This window comes from Salminus brasiliensis, chromosome 22 (genome assembly GCF_030463535.1).
Source record: "Salminus brasiliensis chromosome 22, fSalBra1.hap2, whole genome shotgun sequence".
Lineage (NCBI taxonomy): Eukaryota > Metazoa > Chordata > Actinopteri > Characiformes > Bryconidae > Salminus > Salminus brasiliensis.
This window is the reverse complement of record NC_132899.1, coordinates 9509228-9535480: the sequence shown is the minus strand read 5'-3', so window position 1 is coordinate 9535480 and position 26253 is coordinate 9509228. Positions and strand designations below refer to the sequence as shown.

Sequence of the window (26253 nt, the reverse complement as noted above, 5' to 3'; positions counted from 1 at the left end):
AGGGGGAGGGTGGAGGGAGGTCAAATAAAGGATAGGAACAGATATGAAGGCAAATAAGGAAAGGAAAGGAGATAAACAAAAAGCTACGAGAAATCAGACGTTTGAAGTTACCCAATCATTACGGCAGTTTGTAAGTACATCCCGCTGCTCTTGACTGTGGTGTTAAAGTAGTCTCAAGAAGGTTTAAATACCAGAGACACACTTTCAATGATGATTCCAGAAGGTTTGAAGACTAGGGGTCCTTCCAGGGTTTCTACAGAACCATGTAAACTATTTTAAATGGTTATTTGCTCCAAAGGACTCCAAAACGGGTTCCACTACAGTTACAGGTTAAAGAGACCCACATCTGTACTATATAGAACCCATTTTGCTTAAACTATAGACTTTATCAATTATCAGGAAACCAATGATGTTTGCTATAGTATGATACGGGTATACATTGTGGACACCACAAGACCTTGAATGTGAACTGTCTTATCTGGCCCCAAAATGTTAGCAGCAGGTCAATGAGCCTTTGGTGCCAATGACCCTGTCGCTACTTCACCGGTTGTCCTGTCTGGGACTACTTTTAGCAGGTACTGACCTCTGCATACCAGAAAGACCCCACAAGACCAGCCAATCATCCAGCCATCACAATTTTGTTCTCGTCAAAGTGGGTCAGATCTTTATGCAGATTTTTCCTGCTTTTAAAACATCACCTTTAGTAACTGTTCACTGGCTGCCTAATATATCCACCCCTTGACAGATGCTACTGTAGATTAAGATAATCAAGGTTTTTCCACCTCATCTCAGGATATGGCTGATCAGTGTAGAAGAATGGCTAAGCTCAGGAGTCAGGATTTCTTAAGAGTGTTGTAGGGGAAAAATATACAAGAATGGAAGGCCTTCAGATACACAAGGCACTCGTTTTTTAGTCACTGAGAAATGTGGATGCTCTGTTTGAGATGCCGGAGAGTCATGTGAGTGGAATGCAAGTTAAAAAAGTGTGTGTGAAAAAAAAGTGCATGTGTTTCTGTGTAAGCGAGCAATGTGTTTGCATCTAGGTCCCAGTGTTGATATAGGTGGGAAGGAATACAAGGCGTAGTAATTCACATTTCCTATTAGCCATATCTCAGAGCCACCTGAAGGAAACACACTCAAACACACTTCCACTAGTGCTGTGGTTTCCACAGACGTTAATCTCCTGACACACCCCCCTCCAGTCCACTGACTTCCAGGCTCACATCAGGAGCTGGTTGCTGGGATGATGGACGGGTGCTGCTCCCACTGCGTTTCACTCCCTCTTTCTTGGGTGTATTAGAGGGGGCTCCAGGCTCTCGATCATTCATCTACGCAGAAGCTTACACTGCTGCTGATCTATGGCCGCACGCTGCAGTCTCAATGGGCCTAAATAACTGAGTGGAAGGCCTATCTGAGGTAGCGGACAGTCTGCCAGATCTCCCTGTGTAAAAATAGTCTACAGAGAGCAGAATAGGACTGCTCTGGCACGAAGAGCGTCTGAAAGCCTAATGGACGTCTCTTTGTGTATTGTTCAGTTTCCTTTTTGCTGAATTTATATTGTAGTGTTTTAATGACCGCTAAACAGCGGCTAACCTTTTTACTATATACAAAACATGCCTAATAACACAGGAACATGCTTCAGTAATTGTTTTTCAATTGAAACTGTGTGAGTGTGTGGGTTCGATGTGTGCTAGTTTGACGCATTTGTCTCGCTAACAAGTGTCTGATGTCTTGCTGGGCTGGAAGTGTATGCGTGTATGTGTGTGTGTGCTCATATCTGTGCATGGGCTTTCTCTCTGGTGCAGGTTGCAGCAGCAGTAAAAGTGTCAGTGTTGATTAGAGCTCTCATTAGGAGAAGGAGGTCTTTAAAAGCAGACGCTTAATAACTTCCAGGCCAAGCAGAGAGCAGAGCATATGCACTCGGGTTTGAGTAGCGCTGACGCTTAGCTGAATGAATGTTGGGGGGCCGCCGCGCTACACCTCCATCAGCGTGAACCTGACCTATAGACGCTACCCTTCAAATTACGGTCACTTTCTGAATGACCCGTGGAAGTTCAGAAAGTTCTATAGCAATGATCCAGAGTGTTTAAGGGGTGTTTGCACACTAGCGCTTTTTCTGGACTTTTCTGGACTGAGCTATTGGTACTTTTGCTTAAGTGTGAAAGCTGTCTTTGAGCCCGAGAGTGGCTCTAAACTGAACTATGGTCCTTCAGAAATAAGTGCTCTGGGGTTCGCGTCAAGTGACCGCTTTGACTTATCACCTGCATGGCTAAATACCTTTGCCTAAGAGAATGGCACCTTGTTTGCAGGTGTTCCTGCATGGTAAAATGCCATGACTTCAGAAAGCGCTGTTCTTCTCTGCTTGAGTGTTTGTATCCAAGGAAAATAGAGAAAGCAAAATACGGATGAACCCATGTCCTACCATTTAGCAAAAATGTGCACAAACCAGTGATAAGCCCCCCCACCCAATAAGGGGCAGTGGTGGCTCAGCGGTTAGAGCGCCGGGCTATCGATAACAGGGTTGTGGGTTCAATTCCTGGGCTTGGCACGCTGCCACTGTTTACCCCTCTGCTGGAGTTGGCTGCCCCCGGGCGCTGGAGTTGGCTGCCCACCGCTCTGGGTGTGTGTGTACTCACTGCCCCTAGTTTACTAGTGCACTAGTGTGTGTGTGTGTGTGTGTGTGTGTGTGTGTGTGTGTGTGTGTGTGTGTGTGTGTGTTCACTACCACAGATGGGTTAAATGCGGAGGACACTGTACAGTGACAAATATGTGCACCCTTACCTTTACTAAGGATCGGCCGTTGGTGCGGACTTGTGTACTTGGGACAAGTGCAAAAATACCACACTTCTAACACATTAGTAAATGAAATGAAATTAGTAAATGGATTCCAGGTTGTATTTTATTGCAGTTTACTCTATAATTCATGTAGTGCATGAATTATTACTCTATAATTCATGTAGTGCAGTCAAATAAGTTACAAATCTTTACATGCTAGCCGCCCTATTGTTAATGCTATATGGACCACCAAAATAATGAATTTTCAAGAGACTACTAAGATTAGCTCCTCCCATAAATGCAATCTTTTAAAGGTTTCTCTCAAAGAAATCTTTATAGATATTAAATCTATTTTGAACAAAATTAAGCAATATTAGGAGTGATCAGATATAACATTTTCCTGTAATTGTTAATGTCAGCATTTAAAAGGGTCTTCATACTCACAGCTATATAAATGATTCTTTATAGGACCAAAAAGTTTTTTCTTTCTGTGGTAGAACCCTTTGTAGCCCTATTCTTCATCTCTGATGATACTTAAGGGATAAGGGGTTTTCAAAAGTTGCTCCATGTGAGTCGTGAGTCTTCAATAGAGAACTCTAGTCTCATTATTAGCTTCAGGCACTGCACTGTACAGACTGAAACCCCAACTAAAACCCTGTTAGGTTTGACATGACTTTAAATAACAAGCTCTTCATTATGGAAAAACCTTCAGTCTGATGGACATAACTAGAGACATTCATGAAGTCAATATGGTGTTTGCTGGGAATACAGGTTGCGACAGTTGGGTAATCTGAAGTTTGTATAGCAAGTATGTTAGCTAGTTAGGGTTAGCTGGCCAGATCAACGTAAGTATTAGTATTTTATAAAGGAAATAAACTGGTTATTGTGCTACTTAGCATATGTGCTATTCAAACTACACAAAAAACATGTTTGCCCATGTCTTTTAAATAGTATTTAATTGACTGATCCAGAGGTTCAGTTCTGTTTTTCAGACTGAAGATATTTTTATGATGAAAAGCTCAATATTTGAACTTGCATCAAACACTTGGGAAGAACAGCATTACTCTAATGATGTTTACCTTTCCTGGTCTCTAAACCATGTTTTTCTTTCCTGCCGGTCTGGGGTAATGCGCCACTTTTGGCAAACGAGCTGAACTGGAGTGTCTGTAAAGTATTTGAAACTTATTGTAGATGGTTCACTTATTAAACATAAAATAAATATAATGGATATTGTATATCAATACAATATCAATACAAGATCAATAATGCTAACCATAGTCCTATATATTCAAACCTTTTTCAGTTCACAGCTTTTATTTATTTTTTCTCTCTGGCTGAAATTTTACAAGTCCTAAGGCTGTAGTCTAAGTCAAGTTGCGAGTCAGTCAACATGCAACTCTATTCCCCATCTCTGTGAAGGATACACGATTACAAAAGACAGCAAGTGTGATCTGAGCCAAAAGCACATCACTTTGACTGGTCCAGACCTTGTACGCTATTCCGCCCGGTGTTACTACCACCACTCAAAGGAGTCCCATCAACCTGAATCTCCTCCACCTCAAATCAAACATGTACAACAGAACAGATCATTTGCCCTGTTGAATAATCAGGTTTCAGTTAAAACACTAAGGTGGTCTCCTTAAGACGTGTATATGTAAAACCTGTTTCTGTTGGCTCTTTGATTAATATGTATCCAAACAGATAAGATCTTGATTTGTCTGGAAAGTTGTTTGAAATGGATCCTCTGACCTCGGGTTGTACATGTTCAGGGAAGCAGAGGGGAATAAGGACACTTTGTTCTGAGGTGATTTTATTTAACCCTGTTGTCGGCAGTCAGCGGTAAACACCTATCGGGGGAGTGAATGCTTACCGTGACAGGATATGGTCTCGATGAATGAGTTTCATTCAAACTTAAAAAATAAATAAATTTAAAAAAAAAAAAAGGGGGGGGGGGGGCTCGCCTGGGCCAAGAAAAGCCCAGAATCGACATCATGTTGGAAATAAATGCCAGAACAAAGAAAGAGGAGAGATTGAGAGAAGACAGAGAGAGAGACAGAGAGAGAGAGACAGACAAAGAGGGATGAGAGAGAGAGAGGAAAAAAGGGAAGTTAGTTAATTAATGGGTCTGCTTCAAAAAAGAATGTCTTTTAGAGTCTACACAGTGTATGAGCAAGCGAGTGAGCGAGCGAAAGAAAGAGAGATGCAGTCATCATTAAATAAAACAAAGAGACTGAATAAAAGGCAGGATAAAAAGACAGAGAGCAGTAAAGACAGGAAAATGAGGGGAAGACAGAACAAAATACAGAGCAGGGAAACCAAAACTTCACCTCGGGGGACAGAAAAACAAGCCGAAAAGAAAACAGAGCAAACACACAGCAGACGGACTCTCGGCTCTTTGCTTCGTCAACTCTGATATTGTCCATGACGCCGTCTTCCAAATTACGAAAGTTAATTGAAAATATTTGCATTAGTTTGACCACAAAATAGGGTCCTAATTGCATGGCTGGGGCATCTTGACAAGCAGCCGTGGAAAGGATCAGCTATTTAAACAGACCACCACAGGCGTACAGGCACACAAACACACTTTTTTTTTTTTTTTTTGATGGAACCCATACACTGCAGTTCATTCACCAACCAAGGCCTAGCTGTGTTACACTGAACCATGACCCAGTGCTACCTCTCTCAAATGAGCTAAATGAAGGATGAAATGGCCCCGTGGACGTGGGCAATATTAACGGTCAGTGTTGAAAAGTACTTCATGATGTGCACAGTGATAAATTGGAGCAATAGTCTGGGAAAAGAGCATGAATGGTTGGTGTTTTTCCTCGAGTGACCCGTCTGAAAGTGAATATTATAGGATTAGGAATATCTCATCATGCACTGCACTTAAAAACTTACAACTTGGTGCCACTTGAGTCCCTTGGCCTGCATCTTTACAGCCACAGTGGTTGAATCCCTTATATATCATCATATGTAAAAGTATCTTTTATGAAACACTTACACCCACTTTTAGTTCACAATACCTTGGTTTCTGCTCCTCTCCTCCAATTGTGAGAATCCATTTTTTCCCTTCACACACTCTGTCAAGACTTTAGCACTTTGTAAAACTGGTTTCTCACAGGGGTATCACCTACGCCACTCCCTTGGAACTAAGTGTTAACAATCCTTTAGTGAATAATATCAAGGAGAAAAATGCCTCTACTGAATGAGGGTGACAGAAATGAAGTGCCACATAAGAAGGAATGAATATCCAGCCAGTGTTTTCAGCTCCAGACCCATTAGGAGGCCACTGCTGAGTGTGAACCCCAGAGTGGGCAAAAATACTACAGTCCACAGGTTTGGGAGCAGTTTGCTTTCTTCTGAAATTTGAATTCTCACTGTTGGTTCAGCTATTTTATAAACATCTGTTTACAGTAAACCGCTATTTACTATACTTTGAGTACATTTTGGAATCATCTGTGTTCCTCATTCTTCCTTGGTATAGAACAGATTTGATCTAAATGAAGCTTTTCTTTCCCAAACTAGTTCTTATTGTCATTGTCCATAAATCTCTAAAACAGAAGTAGTAAAAAAACCTTCTTAATAAATAGTCAATGTAAAAATATTGTTGTACGTTTGGAGTATTTCTGTTTGTCTCCTCACCATGAAGTTGTAACATGGCAAAAAGGGTAACTGGAGTTTTCAATTTTTGCCATGAAAATACTTTAACTACCTTAAAGGTCTAAATACTGAGTATTAACATTAGTTACCTGATAGATAACTTAATAGATTTTAGACTTCAATACTCATTGGTGTTTCCAAACAAGAACTAAAGTACTTCCTCAATACATCCCTTAAAATACAAATAAATAAAATTCACATTTCATAATAAAGGTTTGTTAATTTTATAGATTTCATTTTTTAACCAAAACATGCAATATACAACATTTCTTGAAGATAGACAAACCAAACACAGTGTGTTGCAATGTTATGTCAGGAGGCAGAGGAGTGTGACTGGACTTTTACTTTCCTAGATAGCAGTGTTTTATCAGACGTCATTTCACAATAGAAATCATTTAAATCTTTGTGAAGTTGCCATAGGAGGTCCAGCTGGTTTACTACATATAGCATATTGCTAACAAATGTAATCACACTTGAAATAACTTGATGATGACATAATGCTTTATGCAAAGTTAGATTTTTAGCCAAAATATGCAATATACAATACATATATTTTTTTAAAATTTTTCTCTAGATAGCTGTGATGAATCAGACAATGAAGTAATTTCAAATTATTAAATAGGAAGTAATTTCTAAATGTTTTAATGGTTTATGCAAAATCTGTATAAAATAAATGACTTCAAACTAATGAGACTGCTGATTGGCTCTAATTTTGACTGACCTGAGAGACAAACAACTTAGCATGCATTTAGCTAATAAAACACTGTTTAAACATTACGTGCCATTGCAATAAACAAGTTCTTGCTTTTGTTTTTCAAAGAAAAAAAAAAACATATTTAGCTAATGTTACATTACAGGACGGATTTTCATAGCCTACTATCAAGTCACCTGAGTAGCTGCTTCTTGGTTCTACTGGTTTTAGATGATGCTTTTGATTACTAAATATGAAACAAATACTTGAGCATACAAATGGTGTGTGCTAGCTTTAGTGTGTAGTATTGTTGCCATTAAAATAAACCTTTTAAAAGGACAAATAACAGATTCTCCTCGTATTAAAAGCGTTTTGAATGGCAGTGAAAAGGCAGCTCTGATGAGAGAGGTCTCAAATTAGTGGCTTGAAACTAAAATGCATAGAAAAAGCAGGATACTAAAACATATGGGAGGGACATTTTAAGATTACCTAATATAGGAAGCATTAGAAAGACAACTGAAAGACCAACATACAAGCAACAAGCAAAATACAGTTGCACTCACCAACCAGAATGACGAGTCTATGTTTGGCTCCATGTCCTCTACGATAAGAAGCCACTTCTTCGTAAGTTGGGAGGTCAGCGGTGTCATACTGCTCACTCTTTTTACACTCATACATGGACTTATTGGTCTTCTTACTTCTTCTGCTGAGTCGGAAACTCCTCCGGAAACTAGCTAAAGATGGACAAAGAGATGGGGGATGCAACAGCAGAATTTTAATACATGGTATTGTATTGTGTTTATGTGTTGACCAAGACAGTATGTGCATCAGTACCAACTGAGCAAAAAAGCCTCTGCTCAGCAGTCTCTGGATGTTAAAACTCAATACAGATGGACCTTCGTTTGTTTGAGGACTTCTGCTCACAGTATAATAAAACTCTTTACTGGAAGTTCCCCACGCTTGTTTTATTCTCTCTCACGTACCTGCAGCCTTTTATCTTTGGACTCACTTTCTCTCTCTGTCTCTCAGTGTCAGAGTGCCGTTTTATATCTCTCCTATAGCTCTGGGTACTGCCAACTGGAGCACGATACAACACAGGGGTCATGATTTGATGTATAACAATGCATCACAATTTCACAACTGAATCACGATGCTTGGCACTAGATGATTTCTATTTGACTAGCTTGCCTTTTGGCCTGTACAAGGTGCCGAGGTCTTACTGGGTCTGGCATTAGGTACTTCTCCACGTCTCCAGCTTGGTGCAGGGTCATTACAAACTCTGAAATAATGGCACACATATCTCAAATCTTATCTTCAAATCTTCAAACCTTGGGTATGATCAACGCTATCCTATCCTTGATTTAAGCTCAGGTTTACTTGTGTAGCAAACAAGCTGAGCACAGAATCTACAAAGGTACCTATGTCATCTTTACGCAAAGATAACGACACTTACATCAGAATGCTGTTCATAGACTTCAGTTCAGCATTCAACACAATCATCCCTCATCATCCCTCAACACCTGATTGGAAAACTAAGCACTCTGGGCCTGAACTCCTCCCTCTGTAAATGGGTCCTGAATTTCCTGACTGATAGACCACAATGAGTACCGGTGCCCCCCAGGGCTGTGTGCTAAGCCCACTGCTGTTCACTCTGCTGACTCTGACAACTGTGCTGCAAAGTGCAACACAAATCACGTCGTGAAATTTGCAGACATTGTCAGTAGTGGGCCTCATCACCAAGAACAATGAGACAGCATACAGAGAGGAGGTGCAGCGGCTAACGGACTGGTGCAGACTTCAGAAGAGTGCGAAGCGACCACGCCCCCCTGAACATCAATGGCTCTGTTGTGGAAATCGTCCAGAGCACAAAGTTCCTCTGCGTCGACATTACAGAGAACCTCACGTGGCCCCTTAACACCAGCTCCATAGTCAAGAAAGCCCTGCAGCACCTCTACTTCCTGCAGAGACTGAGGAAGGCTCATCTTCCTCCTCCAATCCTCACCATGCTCTACAGATGGACTGTGGAGAGCATCCTGAGCAGCTGCATCATCACCTGGTTTGGGAATTGCAATGCCTCAGACCGCAAGACCCTACAGCGAATAGTGAGGACAGCTGAGATCAAGGGTCTCTCTTCCCTCTGTCACAGACATTCACACATCACGCTGCATCCGTGAGGCCATCAGCATTACGAAGGACCCCACTCATCCCTCACATGGACTTTTTTCACTGCTACCGTCTGGTAGAAGGTACAGGAGCATCCGTGCTGTCACTGCACGGTTCTGCAACAGCTTTGGCCCACAAGCAGTCAGACTATTTATCTTATTTATATATTCCATACTTCACTACCTCAGTCCTGCTGTGTTTCATGTGCATTATAAGCTGTCTGCATATAAATGTCATGGCATGTTAAATTTCTATACACCTTATTATCAATACCTACATGTTAAATATCGATGCACCTTTCACTCAATACCTCTACTCAGAATTGAGTCGTATTTATTGTATTGTCTTGCACGTTGCACTACCTGCAGTCTGTCCTGTACTGTATTGTTTTTGTTCTTGTTTTATTTCATGTTGCAGCCCTGTTCTGTAAAAAAGGTCATTTCATTTCACTGTGTTCTGGTACACAGCTGAAATGACAATAAAAGCCACTTGACCTGACTTGTAACTGTTACTTATCCACACTGACTGAACTAAAGCAACAAGAAAAGCTTTGTAAATGTAAGTAAAACCATTTAAAAACAGAACTGTGATTCAACAAAGAATCCTACAATTGGCACAGACATGCTTTGACCTTACTGACCTCCCTCTCTCCATTTGGCTCTCCCAAAAGGAGGTCAGTGCTACACTTGCAAACCATGGAGTGGATTCTTGCTTTTTTCAGTACAACATGCACTGCCAGGTCCCTGATGCGTGTCCAGTTGACACCACAGCCGGCTTCTGTTTCTGTTTTCTCTACAGGCAGGGTGCAGTGAAGGGAGTAGTCTTCGGCTGTTGGCACTTCAGGAGGTGGCTAGTTCGAGGCCCCTTAGCAGGGACCATTACAGCTGATGGCTTGTCATGCACTAAAGGTCGTCAGGAACGCCACCACAAAAACTTCCTGTCTGATTATTCTGGAGAGCAACAGGCCCACTTTAATGACACCAGACGGCATTGAAAATTGAAACGCACCCCTCATTTGAGCTGCCCTGGTTTATATTTATGACAGATGCTAGTTTGACTACCACAATACCAAACCATAGACACCTAATATTCCATTTCTGTTTAATGCATTCCCCTCGCCCTCCTCCTTCAGCGTGCGCTCCTCCTTTTGTTTTCACTTTTTAAAAACAGTGATTAATAGGCACATGGATATGATGCAAGATGCCCAAGATTAAGGGAATATGAAAGTTATGGACTGACGAGAAAGGGGAGAGAAAGAGAACCTGATCCAATTCCCTTTAATAGTTTCCACAGCGCAAAGAGCCCACGAGCTTCGCACAGATGTGTTGCCGTGGAGCGATCCTGCATTCTTTACAGCTTGTTCTTTTCCAAACAGTCACTTAATAAGGGCTGGTGGGGACCTACGCTGGGATACAAATGAAACACGCCGTAAGTCAAACCGTCCCTGTACCAGAACACAAGTATGTTTGTCTCTCGGTGTGTGTGTGTGTGTGTGTGTGTGTGTGTGTGTGTGTGTGTGTGTGTATATGAGAAAGAGAGAGAAATAGAAAGAGAGAGAGAAAGAGACTGCTAGGTATTTAGTTACACAAGGCATGCTGGACAGACTTTTGTTCCACTGTGCGAGTTGCACTGGTTGTGCCACAAGAAGTAGTTTAACCCACAAATTTCATCAAGAAGAAAGAAAAAGTAATTAAATGATCAAACATTCGGAAAATAGGTCAAAAGTAACAAGCAGTGAATGGAAATGTATGAAGCTATATCATCTAAAGAAATCCTCCTGGAGAACACCCCACATGGTTTGTGCAATTCAATTAACCTGCCTTTAGGCCTGTACAATGTGCCGGCAACTCTTTGGCTGTAGCATGGGGAATCTCTCAATCTCTCCAGCTTGAGGCAGGTGCATAGCTTTCATTACCCAGCTCTGTTGCGGCCAATCAATACAAATTGCTGCTCCCCGGTTGAAGAGGCTTCGCAATCCAGATCGTTCAAAATCACTTAAAGCCTTCTAGACAGCCCTGTCCAAACAGCCTGGATACTGCCCTCCGTCTCCATGTGGATAAATAAATCAAGACTTGGATAGTGAACGTTTCCCCACCCCTGTTACTGAAGGAAGCTGAATTAGACGAAAGGGATGGAAATTAATTCGGTCCAGAATCAGCGGGGGGAAAAAATAGGTATTCTGGACATGGTTCATGTCAGGGAACTCTTTTGTGCCTTTTTTTTTCCAAAGAATGCAGCTTTGTAAGACAAATCTAGGCATGCATGGTGACAGAAGGCATACTGGCAGACTGTGTGCATTAGAAATGCTCTCTCAAATGCCTTCAAGTTAGAAGAGACAGAAGAAAAAATATGGACGTGAAATGCAGACATAAATGTTCCTCCCCCGTTTTCCTAGTCTCTAGTGTTGAGTATGGTGAATAATGGCAGGGGCGCAGACACGTGTCCACACTGCGGTCCCAAACATGCAGCACCTAATGGCGCGCGCTGTGCCGTGACGGGCTAATTGGCCCTCAGCGCAATACAACCTACCATCACTGACTAGCAGCTCACAAATCAAACCAGTTCTTTCACTCGGGAGAGAAAAGAAAAAACAACTTAAGAAAGCCTCCAAAATTCAGTGTAAACACACCGAGACACACGTGGCCACCGAGCACACACACTCTCCTGTGAGCCGCTGTCGCTCCAGAGCGCCCATTTTCCAGAGCGATAATATCTAACTGCTGTGGAGGAAATATAGCATATGTGTGGGGTGAGCAAGTGAGGGCTTCCAAAAGCCAGAGCGTTGTGCAACAAGACCAATACCATGCCCCCAATGACATCTGCAGCCAGAAACCATGCAAGGAGCTTAGCTGACATTACAATCACAGATGCATTTGCTAAAAAGGAAGAATAATAAGGAGGTGGTCCAATGGTGGGCCCAATCATGGGGTCACCGTATTTGTAGACATCTGGAGTAAATGAGCCTTTTTAACATTCACGCAAGGTCATCTTTCTTTTAAATAGAGATTCATTAAATGTGCTTTTGCATCAAAAGAAGAACGTGTTGAGACCATGAAACCATACCATACATGGAGTAGTGGTGGTTCAGCGCAGGGCTATCGATAACAGGGTTGTGGGTTTGATTCTCAAGCTTGGCAAGCTGCCACTGTTGGGCCCTTGAGCAAGGCCCTTTACCCTCTCTGCTCCCCGGGCGCTGGAGTTGGCTGCCCACCGCTCTGGGTGTGTGTGTACTCACTGCCCCTAGTTCACTACCAAAGATGGGTTAAATGTGGGGGACACATTTTGTTGTACAGTGTACACTGTACAGTGACAAATATGTGCACCTTTACTTTACCAGTCTACCTGCAGAAATTTCAAAAAGAAAGCTGCAATTGGACGGATTCCTCCTGCTAGATTTGGAGATAAACCACTTCTATAATCATTATTTGCTTTCATCACATTCTGTTGGTTTGCTACTGTAACACCAATAAATAAGAAAAAAATGATTGTTTGAATAAGGATGTGCTAAAGATGGACAGAACACTGTGGTAAGCACAGCTTTCCCTTATAATGGGCCTCAGCTTTTTTCTTCCACGTTGCAACAAGGTTAAAGGAGGTCTCCATATCCTCCTTGAGGTGTGTGGGTGTATGGACAATCCGAGCAAACAGGCATATGACCTTCAGAGGCTCTCTCCCTCATTTTACAGGCATCTGTGGAAGGCCTCAGAGGTTGTGGACTGGCCTCTTGGGGAGCATCCAGGAGACCCCCAGTATCAAACAGCCGGAAGTTTCTAAAGCAACTCCCATGTACCAGAATCTGATCTTGAAGCATGCATGTTAACTAAATTCAAAATCGCATTTCTCTCTCGGGGGGGAAACTATTTTTTTTATGTCTACCACGACTGGTGTTTTTACCAACCCCAGCGGCCACTGGTCATCTCTCAGCGGTCCCTCGCACATTGAGCATTTATGGGCTAACCTTCTTCCTGTAGCAGGACGGGGAAAGAAAAAGAAAAGATGTATGACATTTGCAGGTGATGATAAAAAAATGAAAGAAAGAAAGACAGACACAAAGAAAGAAGGGAAAAAAGCCCAACTATTTAAGCAGTGCTATTTGAAATATGTATTGGGCACAGCTTTGAATCATGCTGTACTCGTTTAGAATTGATGTCTGGGGAAACACACTGTAGGAACTGTTTCCATTGCGCTGCATATGTGGAAAGTGTGTGTTCTGCCCAAGTGTTACAGGCTTAGTGAGTCCCTGCTCCTGTTGGCCAGGAGAGAGATGGCTTGTGTCAAGAAGCGATATTTGTTTTTCCCCCTCTGTCCCATCCCAAAGCTCTTTAGACAAAGGAATGTCAGGGCAGGAATGCTGTCTAATGCGTCAGGGGAAACACACACACAAGCACATCTGCATGCACATACACACACCCACAGAGCAACCAGTGGGCCGCCAGCCCTACGCGAGTTCAGTGCAGTCATCGCTAGTACATTTAGCCTTTGAGGTGCATTGAAAGGGATCACCGCAGAGGAGAAGGCCAAAACCTAAGGCTGGAAACAGCACTCCTGTTTGTCTCATCAATTGCCTGTTCAATCCATCATACGACCACTCAATTGGTCAGCGTGATCACACCTGCACACACTCACATTCACGCTCAACACACGCACGCAGCATCTGTAATGATCCCCAGCAATACCTGGCCTGCACTGACCACTGCTGTTAGAAAACTAAACACTGACTAGAGAACATCCAGACAGCTCCAATCATCTGTCCTGCACGCTGGCCAAGCTTCAGACACAACTCCGGCCAAGCAATGTCCAAGCAATCCCCTCAAAACCTTTCAAAATCCTCCTTAAAACACTCATACACACACTCACAAATAGGCATACACACATTCAAAGCCAGGACAACTTCTTTAAGTACAGGGTATCGTTCACCTGATGCTAATCCACAGATGGTCCTACAGCCTCAGCAGCTTCTCACTCCCTACCCAAATGACCCGACCTGCAGACAGATGAGATAAAGTCATTTTGGAAACTGAGCTTTTTTTTTTCTATTCCAATCTAAAAAAAAAAAATGGGCTTGATTTTTTCCATAACTTCTTCCTTAATTGGATTCTGGGGGCTGATGGCTTTCCCAGCTTTCACTTTCTCCTCCCGACTGTTTTCATCTGCTTTTGTTTTCCGCCTCTCTCCCTCAGCCTCTGGTGCCGGGCTTATATTGCTGCCGGATGTTTAGAAGGGACGTGCTGCGGAGGGTCATGCAGAGTTGTGGAGAGATTTGGAGCAGTGGGACTGCTTCAGTCATGTGGGACGTTAACGTGTCGATGTTTCTGAGAGGCTCTCGTGTCCGATGTTGCGGTGTAGTGTTTCTCCTCAGTGGCCTCACGCTCGGCCATGCTGACGGATCATGCGGAATACAAGTCGAGTTCTGTTAGAACACACATACATAATCAGATACTCGCAGACTGATGGGACAAATGAGGACAAAGTGTCTGGAAGAATGAATGGTTCTTTCCATCATGTCAGGGGTCCTCAAAGCACTTTCAAGATGATAGCAGTTCTGCACTGTCCTGCCTCTCCACACATACATTCTGCAAATGTTTAGACCACTTGATTACAGCTATGTAGAGCTTAGTGCTACACACCCAGTCCAAGCAAAGAAGTGTAGAACTGCGGTGGTACAGTACGCCACATTGAGTTTTACTATACTGTAACCGTATATATACACTATATGTCCAAATGTTTGTGGACATCCCTTCTAATGAATGCATTTATCTACTTTTATTTGTATCTATTACTGACACAGATGAGCAAATGCATGCCCATGCGCACACACATTTCTAGTCCCTGCAGATAAGTATTGCTAATAGAAAAGGACTACTTGGAGAAGATAAACATGAACTCACTGGCACCATGCCTATAGCCAGGCTAGAGGGGTATAAAGCTGTGGATCAGTGGAACTGTGTTCTCTGGAATGATGGTGCTCCATTATGAGCTGTAATGCTCAGTAATGTTTAGTTGTTGAATGCAATTAAATCCTCACAGCAATGTTCCAAAATCTGGTAGAACGCCTTCTTCCCTGGACAGTAGAGACAGTTACTCCAACAAAAGCAGGATAAACTCTTTAATACCCTTTATTTCAGTGAATGGGCATGTGTCCCAATACTTCTGTCCATGTGGTGTAACTGCTGAGGTCAGGGCACTGGGTGATTGGTGTGCCAGCCCCTTTCAGCTTTAACACGGTTAAGTTAGCATTTCCTCAGTTTTGGGTCTTTTCAAAGGTCAGCACAGCCAGAGCAGGAGCACTATTGGTCGCGGACGCAAAGTTTTGCATGTGACTTCCCAACAGAAGCCTAGATTGACCAAGGCATACCTTTTCTGAAAAGTACAAATTATTTACCCGTTTGTTTTTTGTGTTTATTTGTGTTTACTCTGTTGTGTTTTACAAGCAACAACACACTCACAGCCCAGATGAACAGTTTTAAACAATGACTTGACCGGTGTAAGACTCTAAGCAGTACAATCAGTGGTGAGAACTTTAAGGAGATCTTCCAGCTACTCCAACCAACCTCACTGCAGGGGAACTGTACTGAAGTCTCCAGCACCCAAACACCCACCTCTCTCCCACCAGCAGAAACCTGAGCAGCACACAGAAACACAGACCGCATCTGCACACTTTACCGCAGCACAAATACACACACCAGGTTTAAATCACACTCGCAGGGCTGAGCGTGGGCTAAGCGCTGAGCACTGCCGTGGCTGGTAAAAAGGGGTTTTGTTTTAGGGCTTGCGTGTTTTCCCCCTGAAATGCTCTCCTGTTACCGGTAGTGTGTGGAGCGTGGCGGGGCGCGGAAAGGCGCCGGCTCTGTCCGGGGACCTGCTCTGGAGGTAGCCCGGCCGCTGGGAGGAAGGGAAGAGGCTGAGGTCAGGAGGGCCGGTAATGAAAGCGTGGAGGAAAACAGAAGGGCAGAAAGGAGGAGGGGGCGCTGTTGAAAAGGGAAAAGGTTATCCCTATAGGATGACAGCAGTTGATTGAGCTTGGCAGAGCGGACCGCATGGCTTTATTTATAAACTTAGCGCACACTGGATCTCCTGTGAAATCAAACAGGTCTAAACGTCTGAGGATTGTCCAGCGGCACAACCAGTACATGACCTCACAGAGGCCTCAGGCCTACACAAACACAGTGGAGCCTAACGCCTGTGATCGAATGAAACACATAAGAGAAAAAAATAAGTGTGACATGGTGAAAGGAGCAGGAAGAGGGAATAAAAGAAGAAAGCATGTCTGCAACACCCAGATAACAAAATCCATTACAAAAACATTAAGTAGATTAGGGGGGAAAAATCACTGTGTTTTATAATACACTACATTTCCAAAAGTTTATGGACACTGTTTCTAATGAAGGTTTCAGCTACTTTAAGTTGCACTCATTGCTCACACCGATGTGTCCCTGTAGAGAAGTACTGGTGTCCCAATACTTTTGTCCATATAGTGTACTACTAGTGTTCTTATGTAAACGGTCATCTCAAAGCAGCTAACTAGAAAATGCTTTTCTAAAGTAACTGAACTAACAACTTGTATGTGTAGATGTATGTATCTTGTAGGTGTGTGTTTTCTTTAGTTTGTGGTCAGCAACACCATACTCCTTGTTTGAGACTAGCTCGGCTAAATGATGCTTCAATGAGCAGCTTCAGAAATGTCTTCCATGTTTCAATGTGAATTTTATCACTGAACCGGACATTAGACAGTCCTAGTATCATATAATGTTGGGATGTTGGAAATGCAGTCTAATATAATAAGGTTTGTCCAGGCAATGTCAATAATTCTGCCACGATAAAATCTTTCCTTTCTGTTCACATGATCTGGATATTTTTAATGTAGCCTTTTCTCTGAAGCATTTCTGATGATTCAGTTTTCAGTGTTTTTGTGTGGACAGGCAAAATGCAGCTCTTTGAAAACGTGTGCATGCAGACTAACGACTGGATTAACTTTTTCTCTACACTGTGACACAACTTAAGCTTAAATTTGAATAAAACAAAGCAACAGAAACAATTCTCTGCCTGACCAAGTGATTCAGCGACAGTGGAACTGTGTAAGACTTTTTGCCTGGTAAAAATTTGGTAAGAAAATCTTTATTGTTAGAAAATGTGCTTCTGCTTCACATTATATTAAGGTCTGTTTTGGCTGTTACACTTGAACTTGACATTGTGAGAGTTCCACCACTGGCATGTCAGACTGAAATTAGCCTTTTTTGCATTCTTATGTGGACAGAGACTTTCTACATTTAAAAATAAAATCCATACATGTGTGGACGAGGGCTAAACCATATGATGAGACTGTTGGTGCTAATGTGGGGACATACACATGTTGATTTTTGTAAAAGATTTTGTTGTTCACACAGACTAAAAGAGAGACTACCAAGCTTCCAAATGAAGTGAAATACATTTTTATTACTCTGATTCTAAAGTAGTCAAGAGGAGTATGTAGCCAGCGGAATATGTCCTAGTAAGAATAATCCAAACTGAATTAACAGCTAATGATTTTAATGGTAGAAGTGTTCTGCACTCTATTAAAGCTGTGAATTTAAGGTGCAGTCTCCAGAGGTCAATACTAACGCACATTACTTGTGAACAGTGAGAGGAAATAGCAGAAACACAAAACGCTTCAAAAAGTAAACCAATCAAGTTGATGATTAGTAATAAAAATGATCTAGTCCAGTCCCAAAAGAAACGCAACGGAAAAGAAAACCAGGAGAGAGCATGCGTAGATGATCCGCAAGGGTCCCACAACAGCGCCCACACATGACATGTGAGCAGTGAGTGTGTGCAGTGACCTTTGTAATGAGAAGGTTCCATGACCCTAATTTTTCGACACGCTAACAACGAAAAGCAGAATGGAGAGAAAGAAGGCCTGGGACCGGTCCTCCAATCCGTCCACTGGCCAACAGTGACCACATCAAGGGCCGGCGAGACTGCTACCACAACAGTGTGGAACTGAGCCAGCTCCTTTAACTGCAGTATGTCTAACTTTTACATAGAGCTATTTAGACGGAGGATGCTGCCAGCACACAGGAAAACCATAAACTACAGCCGTTTATGACTGGAATATGAGAAATGAGTGCAAAATTGCCTGTTTGGCTTCGACTCGTCCCGATCTTTACTATAGCTACGTACAACACATTTCTCTCATTTCTCTGATATACACACTTTCCTTGAGTGCGCAGCTTAGCGTCTGGAGCGGGCCTTTTAGGCTCTGAAACAGCTGTTTACAGACACAGGCAAAAACATTTATCTTCTCATGATGAAAATGTTTGGACTTCGACTGGAGCCACAAGAGGAGCAAAGACAAGCACAAAACAAACTCTCAGTCATTAGGGTTACCAGCAGAGTGAGAGAGCTGACCCACTGCAGCACTGCAGATACGGAAAAAACAGCCACATTTAAAGACTCTGGAATATGTGGTAATATCTGAAGATAAATCAGGAGAAGGAGAGAGACCGAGGCAGAGAGAAAGAGACAGGGTAATGAATGATGTAGATGCAATGCAGTGTGCCTTGTAGTTGCAGTATTTGTTGCTGTGAGAGCGTGTGATAAAAGTTGTAAATAAAATGTAGAAATCTATGGACGTACAGTTGGTGTCCTGCAACTTATTTTAACTGCTTTTTCTACAGAAAAAAATAGACTGAAATTGTATTTCATATTCCCATATAAAGCATTTTTACCAGCTTTTGTTTCGCGTTGTATGTAGCAAAATGTAAGGCTGCACAATTTGGACCTTAAAGATTATGTTTCATAAAGTTTGTAATATCATACTGACCATTAAAATAAAATAAAATAAACCATTAAAATAGTGTGACTCAATTGATGTGAAGAAAATATGGACCCTGAATTATATTTGCCAGTGTAATTAAACAAAAATGTAACTATTTACTACCTTATAACAACTTTTCTGTACAGGATGCAAAAAATATGAACATATATTTTCTCATGTTCCCGATTTACCTAAAAAATCTAATAAATAAACCATTTTCTTTATTTTTAATATTAATCTGTGTTCCTATAAAAATATATTTATTTATATTTATATATGTACATTTCTTTCCATATTCCTACAAAATATATACACTCAAACTTTTTTCTCTACATTCATACAAAAAAAAAAAAAAAAAAAAAAAAAAAATATATATATATATATATATATATATATATATATATATATATATATATATATATATACGCTGTATTGTCCTAAAAATGAATAAATATGCACATTTTTAATTCCTCTTAATTACTACATAAACAATAAATGTGCATTTTCATATCACATGCACCTTTTAAATACATTTTCCTTTTCTGTATATTTTTCCATATATATATCTTAAAAATACTTTTATTCTTTACTTCAAAAATACAATGTACTAAATAATATATTTATACATATTTCTAGGCCTAAAATGAACCAGTTCATCTTCACTGTCGCAGTAAAAATATTTGTATTAATATTGTATCAAACTTTCATTATGAATGTACCAATATAAATGTTCCAAAGTGACTTCTAAATAAAATAAAAGCTTTTTACATTGACTTCTGCGTCACAGCAATGATATATTTCAGTATTTAAAAAAAATCTCCTTCTGGTGATGCAGGTGTGTTGTGACACTAGTCATTACTGTTTCAGTCATTTAACACACACCTCTGGGAGTGTGTTTCAGGACAGAGTAGAATTTGAACTCTGCTGTGGGTGTTTTGTAATTGGCTATTTAGCTGAATGTTTAGGTCACCCACTCTCCATGGGGGACAGCAGGGTTCAAACCAAGCACTGGAAAGCACATTAGGCTTGAGCAATGCAATTACTTTCCTCTGGAGCTGCACATGTAATGCCTATTACAGCCCTCAACGATAAACTCATGAGTTGTTCAGCTGTTGACGTGTGTTAGCTTTGTAAGTCACTGGACAGCGTAGTGGCTCACACTATCCTCTAAATTAAAATGTAGATTTTTATGGATATAAGTTAACGTTCTGTTATTTTCACCACTACTTACTTTACAGAACAGGTAAGACTGAAATTGTCATCCCATATTCCCAAATATATGTAACCTAATGTAAGGCTGTACAATATGGACATAAAACAAAATATTTAATAACACTATGTGAAATCACAGTGGTGAAATTAAAACCGTGGTCCTCTGACTATATATGAAGAAGCTTGGATTTGGAATTAGATTATGCTGAATAATTAAACGCACATTTAACTAATTAAACGTTCAGTGCAAGGCTGTCAGCATTCCTTAAGCACCTTATTTATTTAGGCATGCACAAATTGCAAAATTTCATTTTCTCCATATTGCTACAAAACTGAATAAGAAAAATGGACATTTTCATAGATGTTCAGCTGTTGACAAATGTCAGATTTGTAAGTCATTGGATAGCATAGTGGCTCACGTCTTCAAACCAGACATATCAACAGAAATACCACACCTCTAGTGTCAGGCAGCGCTCAGAATACTACATCCCGGACATGAAAATCACTCTGCATAAGAGCATCTGCTGAGTAAATTACCTAATTTCATTACCTGCAAAAGTCTACGGCATGACGGGTCTTACGATATCAAAATATTAAGATAAGATATTCTGCTACTGTAACCATTTGCAATGTGTTTTCTAGTCTATGACTCGTCAAAGTCATAAGAAAGACACAAACAGACTATATACATATACACACACATTATATATATATATATATATATATATATATATATATATATATATATATATATATATATATATATATATAAAAAATTCAACTGAAAATGTCCTATCACTAAGTATCACATCACAGAGAGGTGGTAAGGCAGGACACAGAGAGTACAAAAAGAGGAACATCATCTCACCCATCTTTAATCCACCTAAATCTGTGGCAAAATCAGTCTCTTCTGCAGAGAACAGAGAAAAGAGAGGAAGGCAGAGATACAAACAAGAGAAGTCAGAAGCGCAACTACGGAGCTCTAAATACTGAGAAAGGAGGAAGACAGTCCGTACACACAGTACCTACAGTATGATCAGATGACCTACCACAAGGCAGCCACACAACTTAACACAACCGCAGACTTGGAGCTACACAGGCAAGAACAGAAAAACCCACTTTGACACATCAGAGACATTACACAATGCTTTTAATATTTATTTTATAGATTGTAATAAAGCAAGGAAGGGGGTGAAGGAACAGGCATTTACAACCAACACCTTGCTATTATATGAGTCACGGTACAATGACGCAGGATGGCTAAATAATGGGACACAACACTTTTACAAGACACTCGCTTTCATAGAGCAAGATTTAATCCCCATTTGTAGGGTATTAAGGTTAGAAATGTGCTGTTACGGTGGTCTACTTAAGCTATTGACTGCACTGCAACAAGCATTGTACATCTACAACTGCTTCAGGAAGCATGATGGAGTACCCATGTGAAGATCTTACCACACAATGTGTAAAATTCAGGTGGTTTCCATAACTAATAAAACATTTATGACTGTTATGATTATGTGAATGACGTCATGTGCTGGATCACTCAGATGGAAAATGAATGACTAAGAGTAACTGCAAATTCAACATACATGCAAAAACTGATACTACTACTAATCACCAGCACAGGTTAGGTGTGTGATATCTAACGTTAATCTGTGTCAGTAGATTTATCACCACAGATGACCTGAAAAGAAAAAAAAAAAAAGAAGAAAGGAACAGAAAGAAAGAAAGAAAGAAAGACGCTTAGTGAGGCAAGTGAATCATTGCCCTATTAAACACTGGACATGTGCACTACAGTAGGTGGTGAACTCTAGCCAGTTCTAACACACAGAGCTATGATCCATGAAATGGCTGTGGTCAAGTGAGCGCTAATCAACCTTACATTCGTTGTTTGGGTACTCCATTTCTGCACACAATGGCCTGCAGCCAATGAGCTCATGGCTATGACATTTAATAGGTGAGCCACAATTAGTCTGAAATATTGTACCTTCAGTATCCTCCAATGGGACTGAATAGAGCAACAGAGGAAAATGAGGAAAAAAAGGGTTAGGGATATATGTAAAGAGATGGGGTGGGGGTGAGGAAGACAATGAAGAAGAAGAGGGACGAGAGGAACCTACCCCATTCAACCGCCTCATTGTCTTAAGAGGAGAGAGAAACAAACAAAAAGGGAAGATTGTTAAAAGTCCAGTCATGGATAGGAACATGAATCAAACACCAGCTATGGAGTTTTATTCCACTTGTCTCAGCAGTGTTTTACTGAATGATTACAGTATTCAAAATAACAAACCAAAAAATTAATTTCATGAAAATACAGTACTGGCAATTACAAGTCATGGGCCTGTAATTTATTTAATTTTCAGTATAAACAGTAATGAAGTACCCCCCCCCCCCCCCATGCAAAGCCAGCCACTACCTTTTTCCACTGCTACCGATGCAGCCAGGCAACCTACACACTCCACTGCAGCACCAGCAAACAGACATCTGTGCCAACCAAAGAGAGCAAGGTCAACTGTGCTCTCTTGAACTCTGGCTGCTGATGGCAAAGCGGCATGGCTCAAAATTCAATTCAAGACCCCCAGGATCACGGAGCCACTCTGAGCCCCCCCACTCATTCCGTTTTTAGAGATCTTTCTGAAGACATGATACATAAAAGGCCATAAAAGACCATGCAAGGCCTAATAGGTCTTTTTCTCGCTGACAAACAGACCTAAAAATCAAGCTCCACTCTCGCTTTAGATCTGAAACAATCCCCAAGTGTCTGTCCATCCTTTCACTGTGAGGAGACGACTTAACACTAAACATGGTGGGTCGGAAAGGATGTGGAGCTGATTAAGAAGGTCCTCCTTAGAAAAGTGTCCAGACCTCAACATTACTGAATGTGTTTAAAATGACTGCGTTTATCTGATGCTCTTATCTACAGTAACTTACAAGGTTACTCGTATTACAGAGGTGGCCAATGTAGTGTTAAGCGTTGAGTCTTGCCCAAGGGCTTTTATTGGTATCTTATTAGTGAGTCTTATTGGTTACATTATAGTATTTAGTTGATGCTCTTATCCAGTTTGACTTGCATTTAAATCTTGTCTCACAAATGTTGAGAGAGATAGGGGTCTTACTCAGGGACTATTGGTGTAGTGTGGTGTGATTGCCTGGACCAAAGGCAGGAGGTACTGTTATACCCACTACGCTACACCAACCACACAACAACTGACTGTCAGAATATGCTCTGACTTCTAAGACTTTGGTTGTATGCAAAAACTGTCTGCAGATTTCTGTCAAACACTGAAAGTGAGTCTCCTGAAAAGAATGGAAGCTGTACTGAAGCTAAAGGACGGATCTCTGAATTTGGAGGACACTGACCTTATATTCAGTTTCCGAGGCTTCTTTGTAAATCTTCTATTAAATAAGTGTTTTCAGATTTTTTTTCCCCCCCAAAAGCTGATAAACTTGTACTTAATAGGCATTTTGCTTAAGAAATAAATGAAGGGTGGTCCCTGATTTACGAACAGTACAATAGATATATATTTCTAAATGACCTTCCAGGTGAAACTGCAGCTGTAGTGTAACCATCATAACACTAAGCAAGCGTGTGTGTGTGTGTGTGTGTGTGTGTGTGTGTGTGTAGGTCTAGAGCTTCCAGGAGAACGGGAGAACATTTGGAGTCACTTTAAAAGCTTCCTCCCATTCATGTGTTCTCAATTCCACTAAATAAGCGTAAATCAAAACACCAAAGTACCGAACAGCATCTACATACAACACACATCTCGCCTTACACACTTACACATACACACACACACACGTGATGCGAGTCTGTGAGACTCAGCTGCACGGTACAGGTACAGTTCAGTCATAACAACTGTCACGATGCATTGTGGGAAATGCCGCTTCTCCATAAATAGAGATAACTACTAGCCTGTCTACCATCTTCGCTGGTGTGCGTGTGAGAAAGAGTAACTACCATCTTGTATCACATGCGAGTGTGTGTGTGTCCACTTGTGTGTGTCTGTGTGTGTGTGTCCACAGCAGTGCTGCTACAGACACGGCCGGTGCAGCAAGCCGACAGTTTAAAGTGAAACCAGCTTCCCCGGCAGAGTCTGAGAGAGGGCGCGAGAGAGAGCGAGAGAGAGACATTGGGAAGGAGGAGGAAACAGAAGGAAAGAGAGGGAAAGCAGGGAGAAAATGACTAAGATTAGAAAGCTGAAGTGAGAGAAAGAACTGCCTTAGCAAAAGACCCCTCAACCTGCAGACAAGACTTCCACAACAATCGTGCACACAGTAACACATACCTGTATCATCATATCACACCATGATTAGCACCACAGAAGCACAATCGGGGTTAAATTGGGTCAGCGCTCACTGTAGCGGAGCTCTGGCACCTTTGGTTTGTGTGAAAGGTAAACGGAGCTGAGCTCCGGTGCCGTAATCTGATGGAAACGTAAATCACTCCCAGTACAATCTCTGTGAAATCAGTGTACCTACACTAATGTGATAAACCACACTGATCTACATCCTCTAAATACTTACACTTCTACATCACACTCAAACGTTTGTTCCTGCTGTTCTATGCGGCTCTATGTAAAAGGGTTTTATCTGACAGCCAGTTAGACGACCGGTGCTCTAACAGATCAAGAAACTCACAGTTTGCATCGGACCACAGTTTTTGTCACGGATTAGATCATTTTTCAGATCAGAATAAATAAATAAATAAATAAGCGAGACAAAGGTCAGACAATAATAATAATATGTTTGTGTTAGGGGCTCATTTTGGCATGATCTGTTTATTCGTTTTTATTAGTGACTCATTTGGACACGGGCTGTTTGTTCGTGTGTGTTAGTGACTCATTTTGACAGGGACTGTTTGTTCGTTTGTATTAGGTGACTTATTTTGCTACAGTCTGTTAGTTTGTATTAGTGACATATTTTGACACGGGCTGTTCGTTCGTTTGTGTTAGTGGCTCATTTTGACACGGGCTGTTCATTCATTTGTGTTAGTGACTCATTTTGACAGGGACTGTTTGTTCGTTTGTGTTAGTGACTCATTTTGACAGGGACTGTTTGTTCATTTGTGTTAGTGACTCATTTTGACAGGGACTGTTTGTTCGTTTGTATTAGGTGACTTATTTTGCTACAGTCTGTTAGTTTGTATTAGTGACATATTTTGACACGGGCTGTTCGTTCGTTTGTGTTAGTGGCTCATTTTGACACGGGCTGTTCATTCATTTGTGTTAGTGACTCATTTTGACAGGGACTGTTTGTTCGTTTGTGTAAGTGACTCATTTTGACAGGGACTGTTTGTTCGTTTGTGTTAGGTGACTTATTTTGCTAGTCTGTTAGTTTGTATTAGTGACAAATTTTGACACGGGCTGTTCGTTCGTTTGTGTTAGTGGCTCATTTTGACAAGAACTGTTCGTTTGTGTGTGTTAGTGACTCAGTTTGACATGGGCTGTTCATTCATTGAGTTAGGGACTCATTTTAGTCCCTACAATGGACACTGTTTGTTTCCTTTGTATTAAGTGACTTATTTTGCTACAGTCTGTTAGTTTGTGTTAGTGGCTAATTTTGACACGGGCGGTTCATTTGTTTGTGAGTTTTTTTTTTGTTTGTTTTTTTACACAGACTGTTTGTGCGTTTGTATTAGTGCCATTTATTCTGGAACGGACTGTTCATTCGTTTGTATTAGTGACTTATTTAGACACAGACTGTTCGTGAAGTATTGTGTTATTGCTTTCTTTGTATTAGTGAAATTTTGTATTTGCCTTATGGCTCTTGTGGCTCAGTGTTTACAAACTGTACTGGTTTTATCCACGTACTCCGTTCACGTCACTACAGCCGTACGTCCAGACTGAGGGGGTTATTACTGCAAGAGTAATAGCAGCAGTAAAACCGTGTTCCACACTGGTTAAACTATGATGATTAGTCTACAATTATCTGTTGAAATAAACAGATAAAATAAAAA

General features: G+C 41.2%; 1 protein-coding gene across 1 annotated transcript in view; it reads right to left on the bottom strand.

Annotated features, from left to right (window-relative positions):
- mpp7a (MAGUK p55 scaffold protein 7a) overlaps nt 1-26253 on the bottom strand; it is a 105037-nt gene that overhangs the window by 22777 nt on the left and 56007 nt on the right. Inside the window, exon 10 of the mRNA XM_072668080.1 lies at nt 7690-7860. Coding sequence (XP_072524181.1) covers nt 7690-7860 — 171 coding nt within the window. The remainder of the gene's footprint in view (nt 1-7689; nt 7861-26253) is intronic.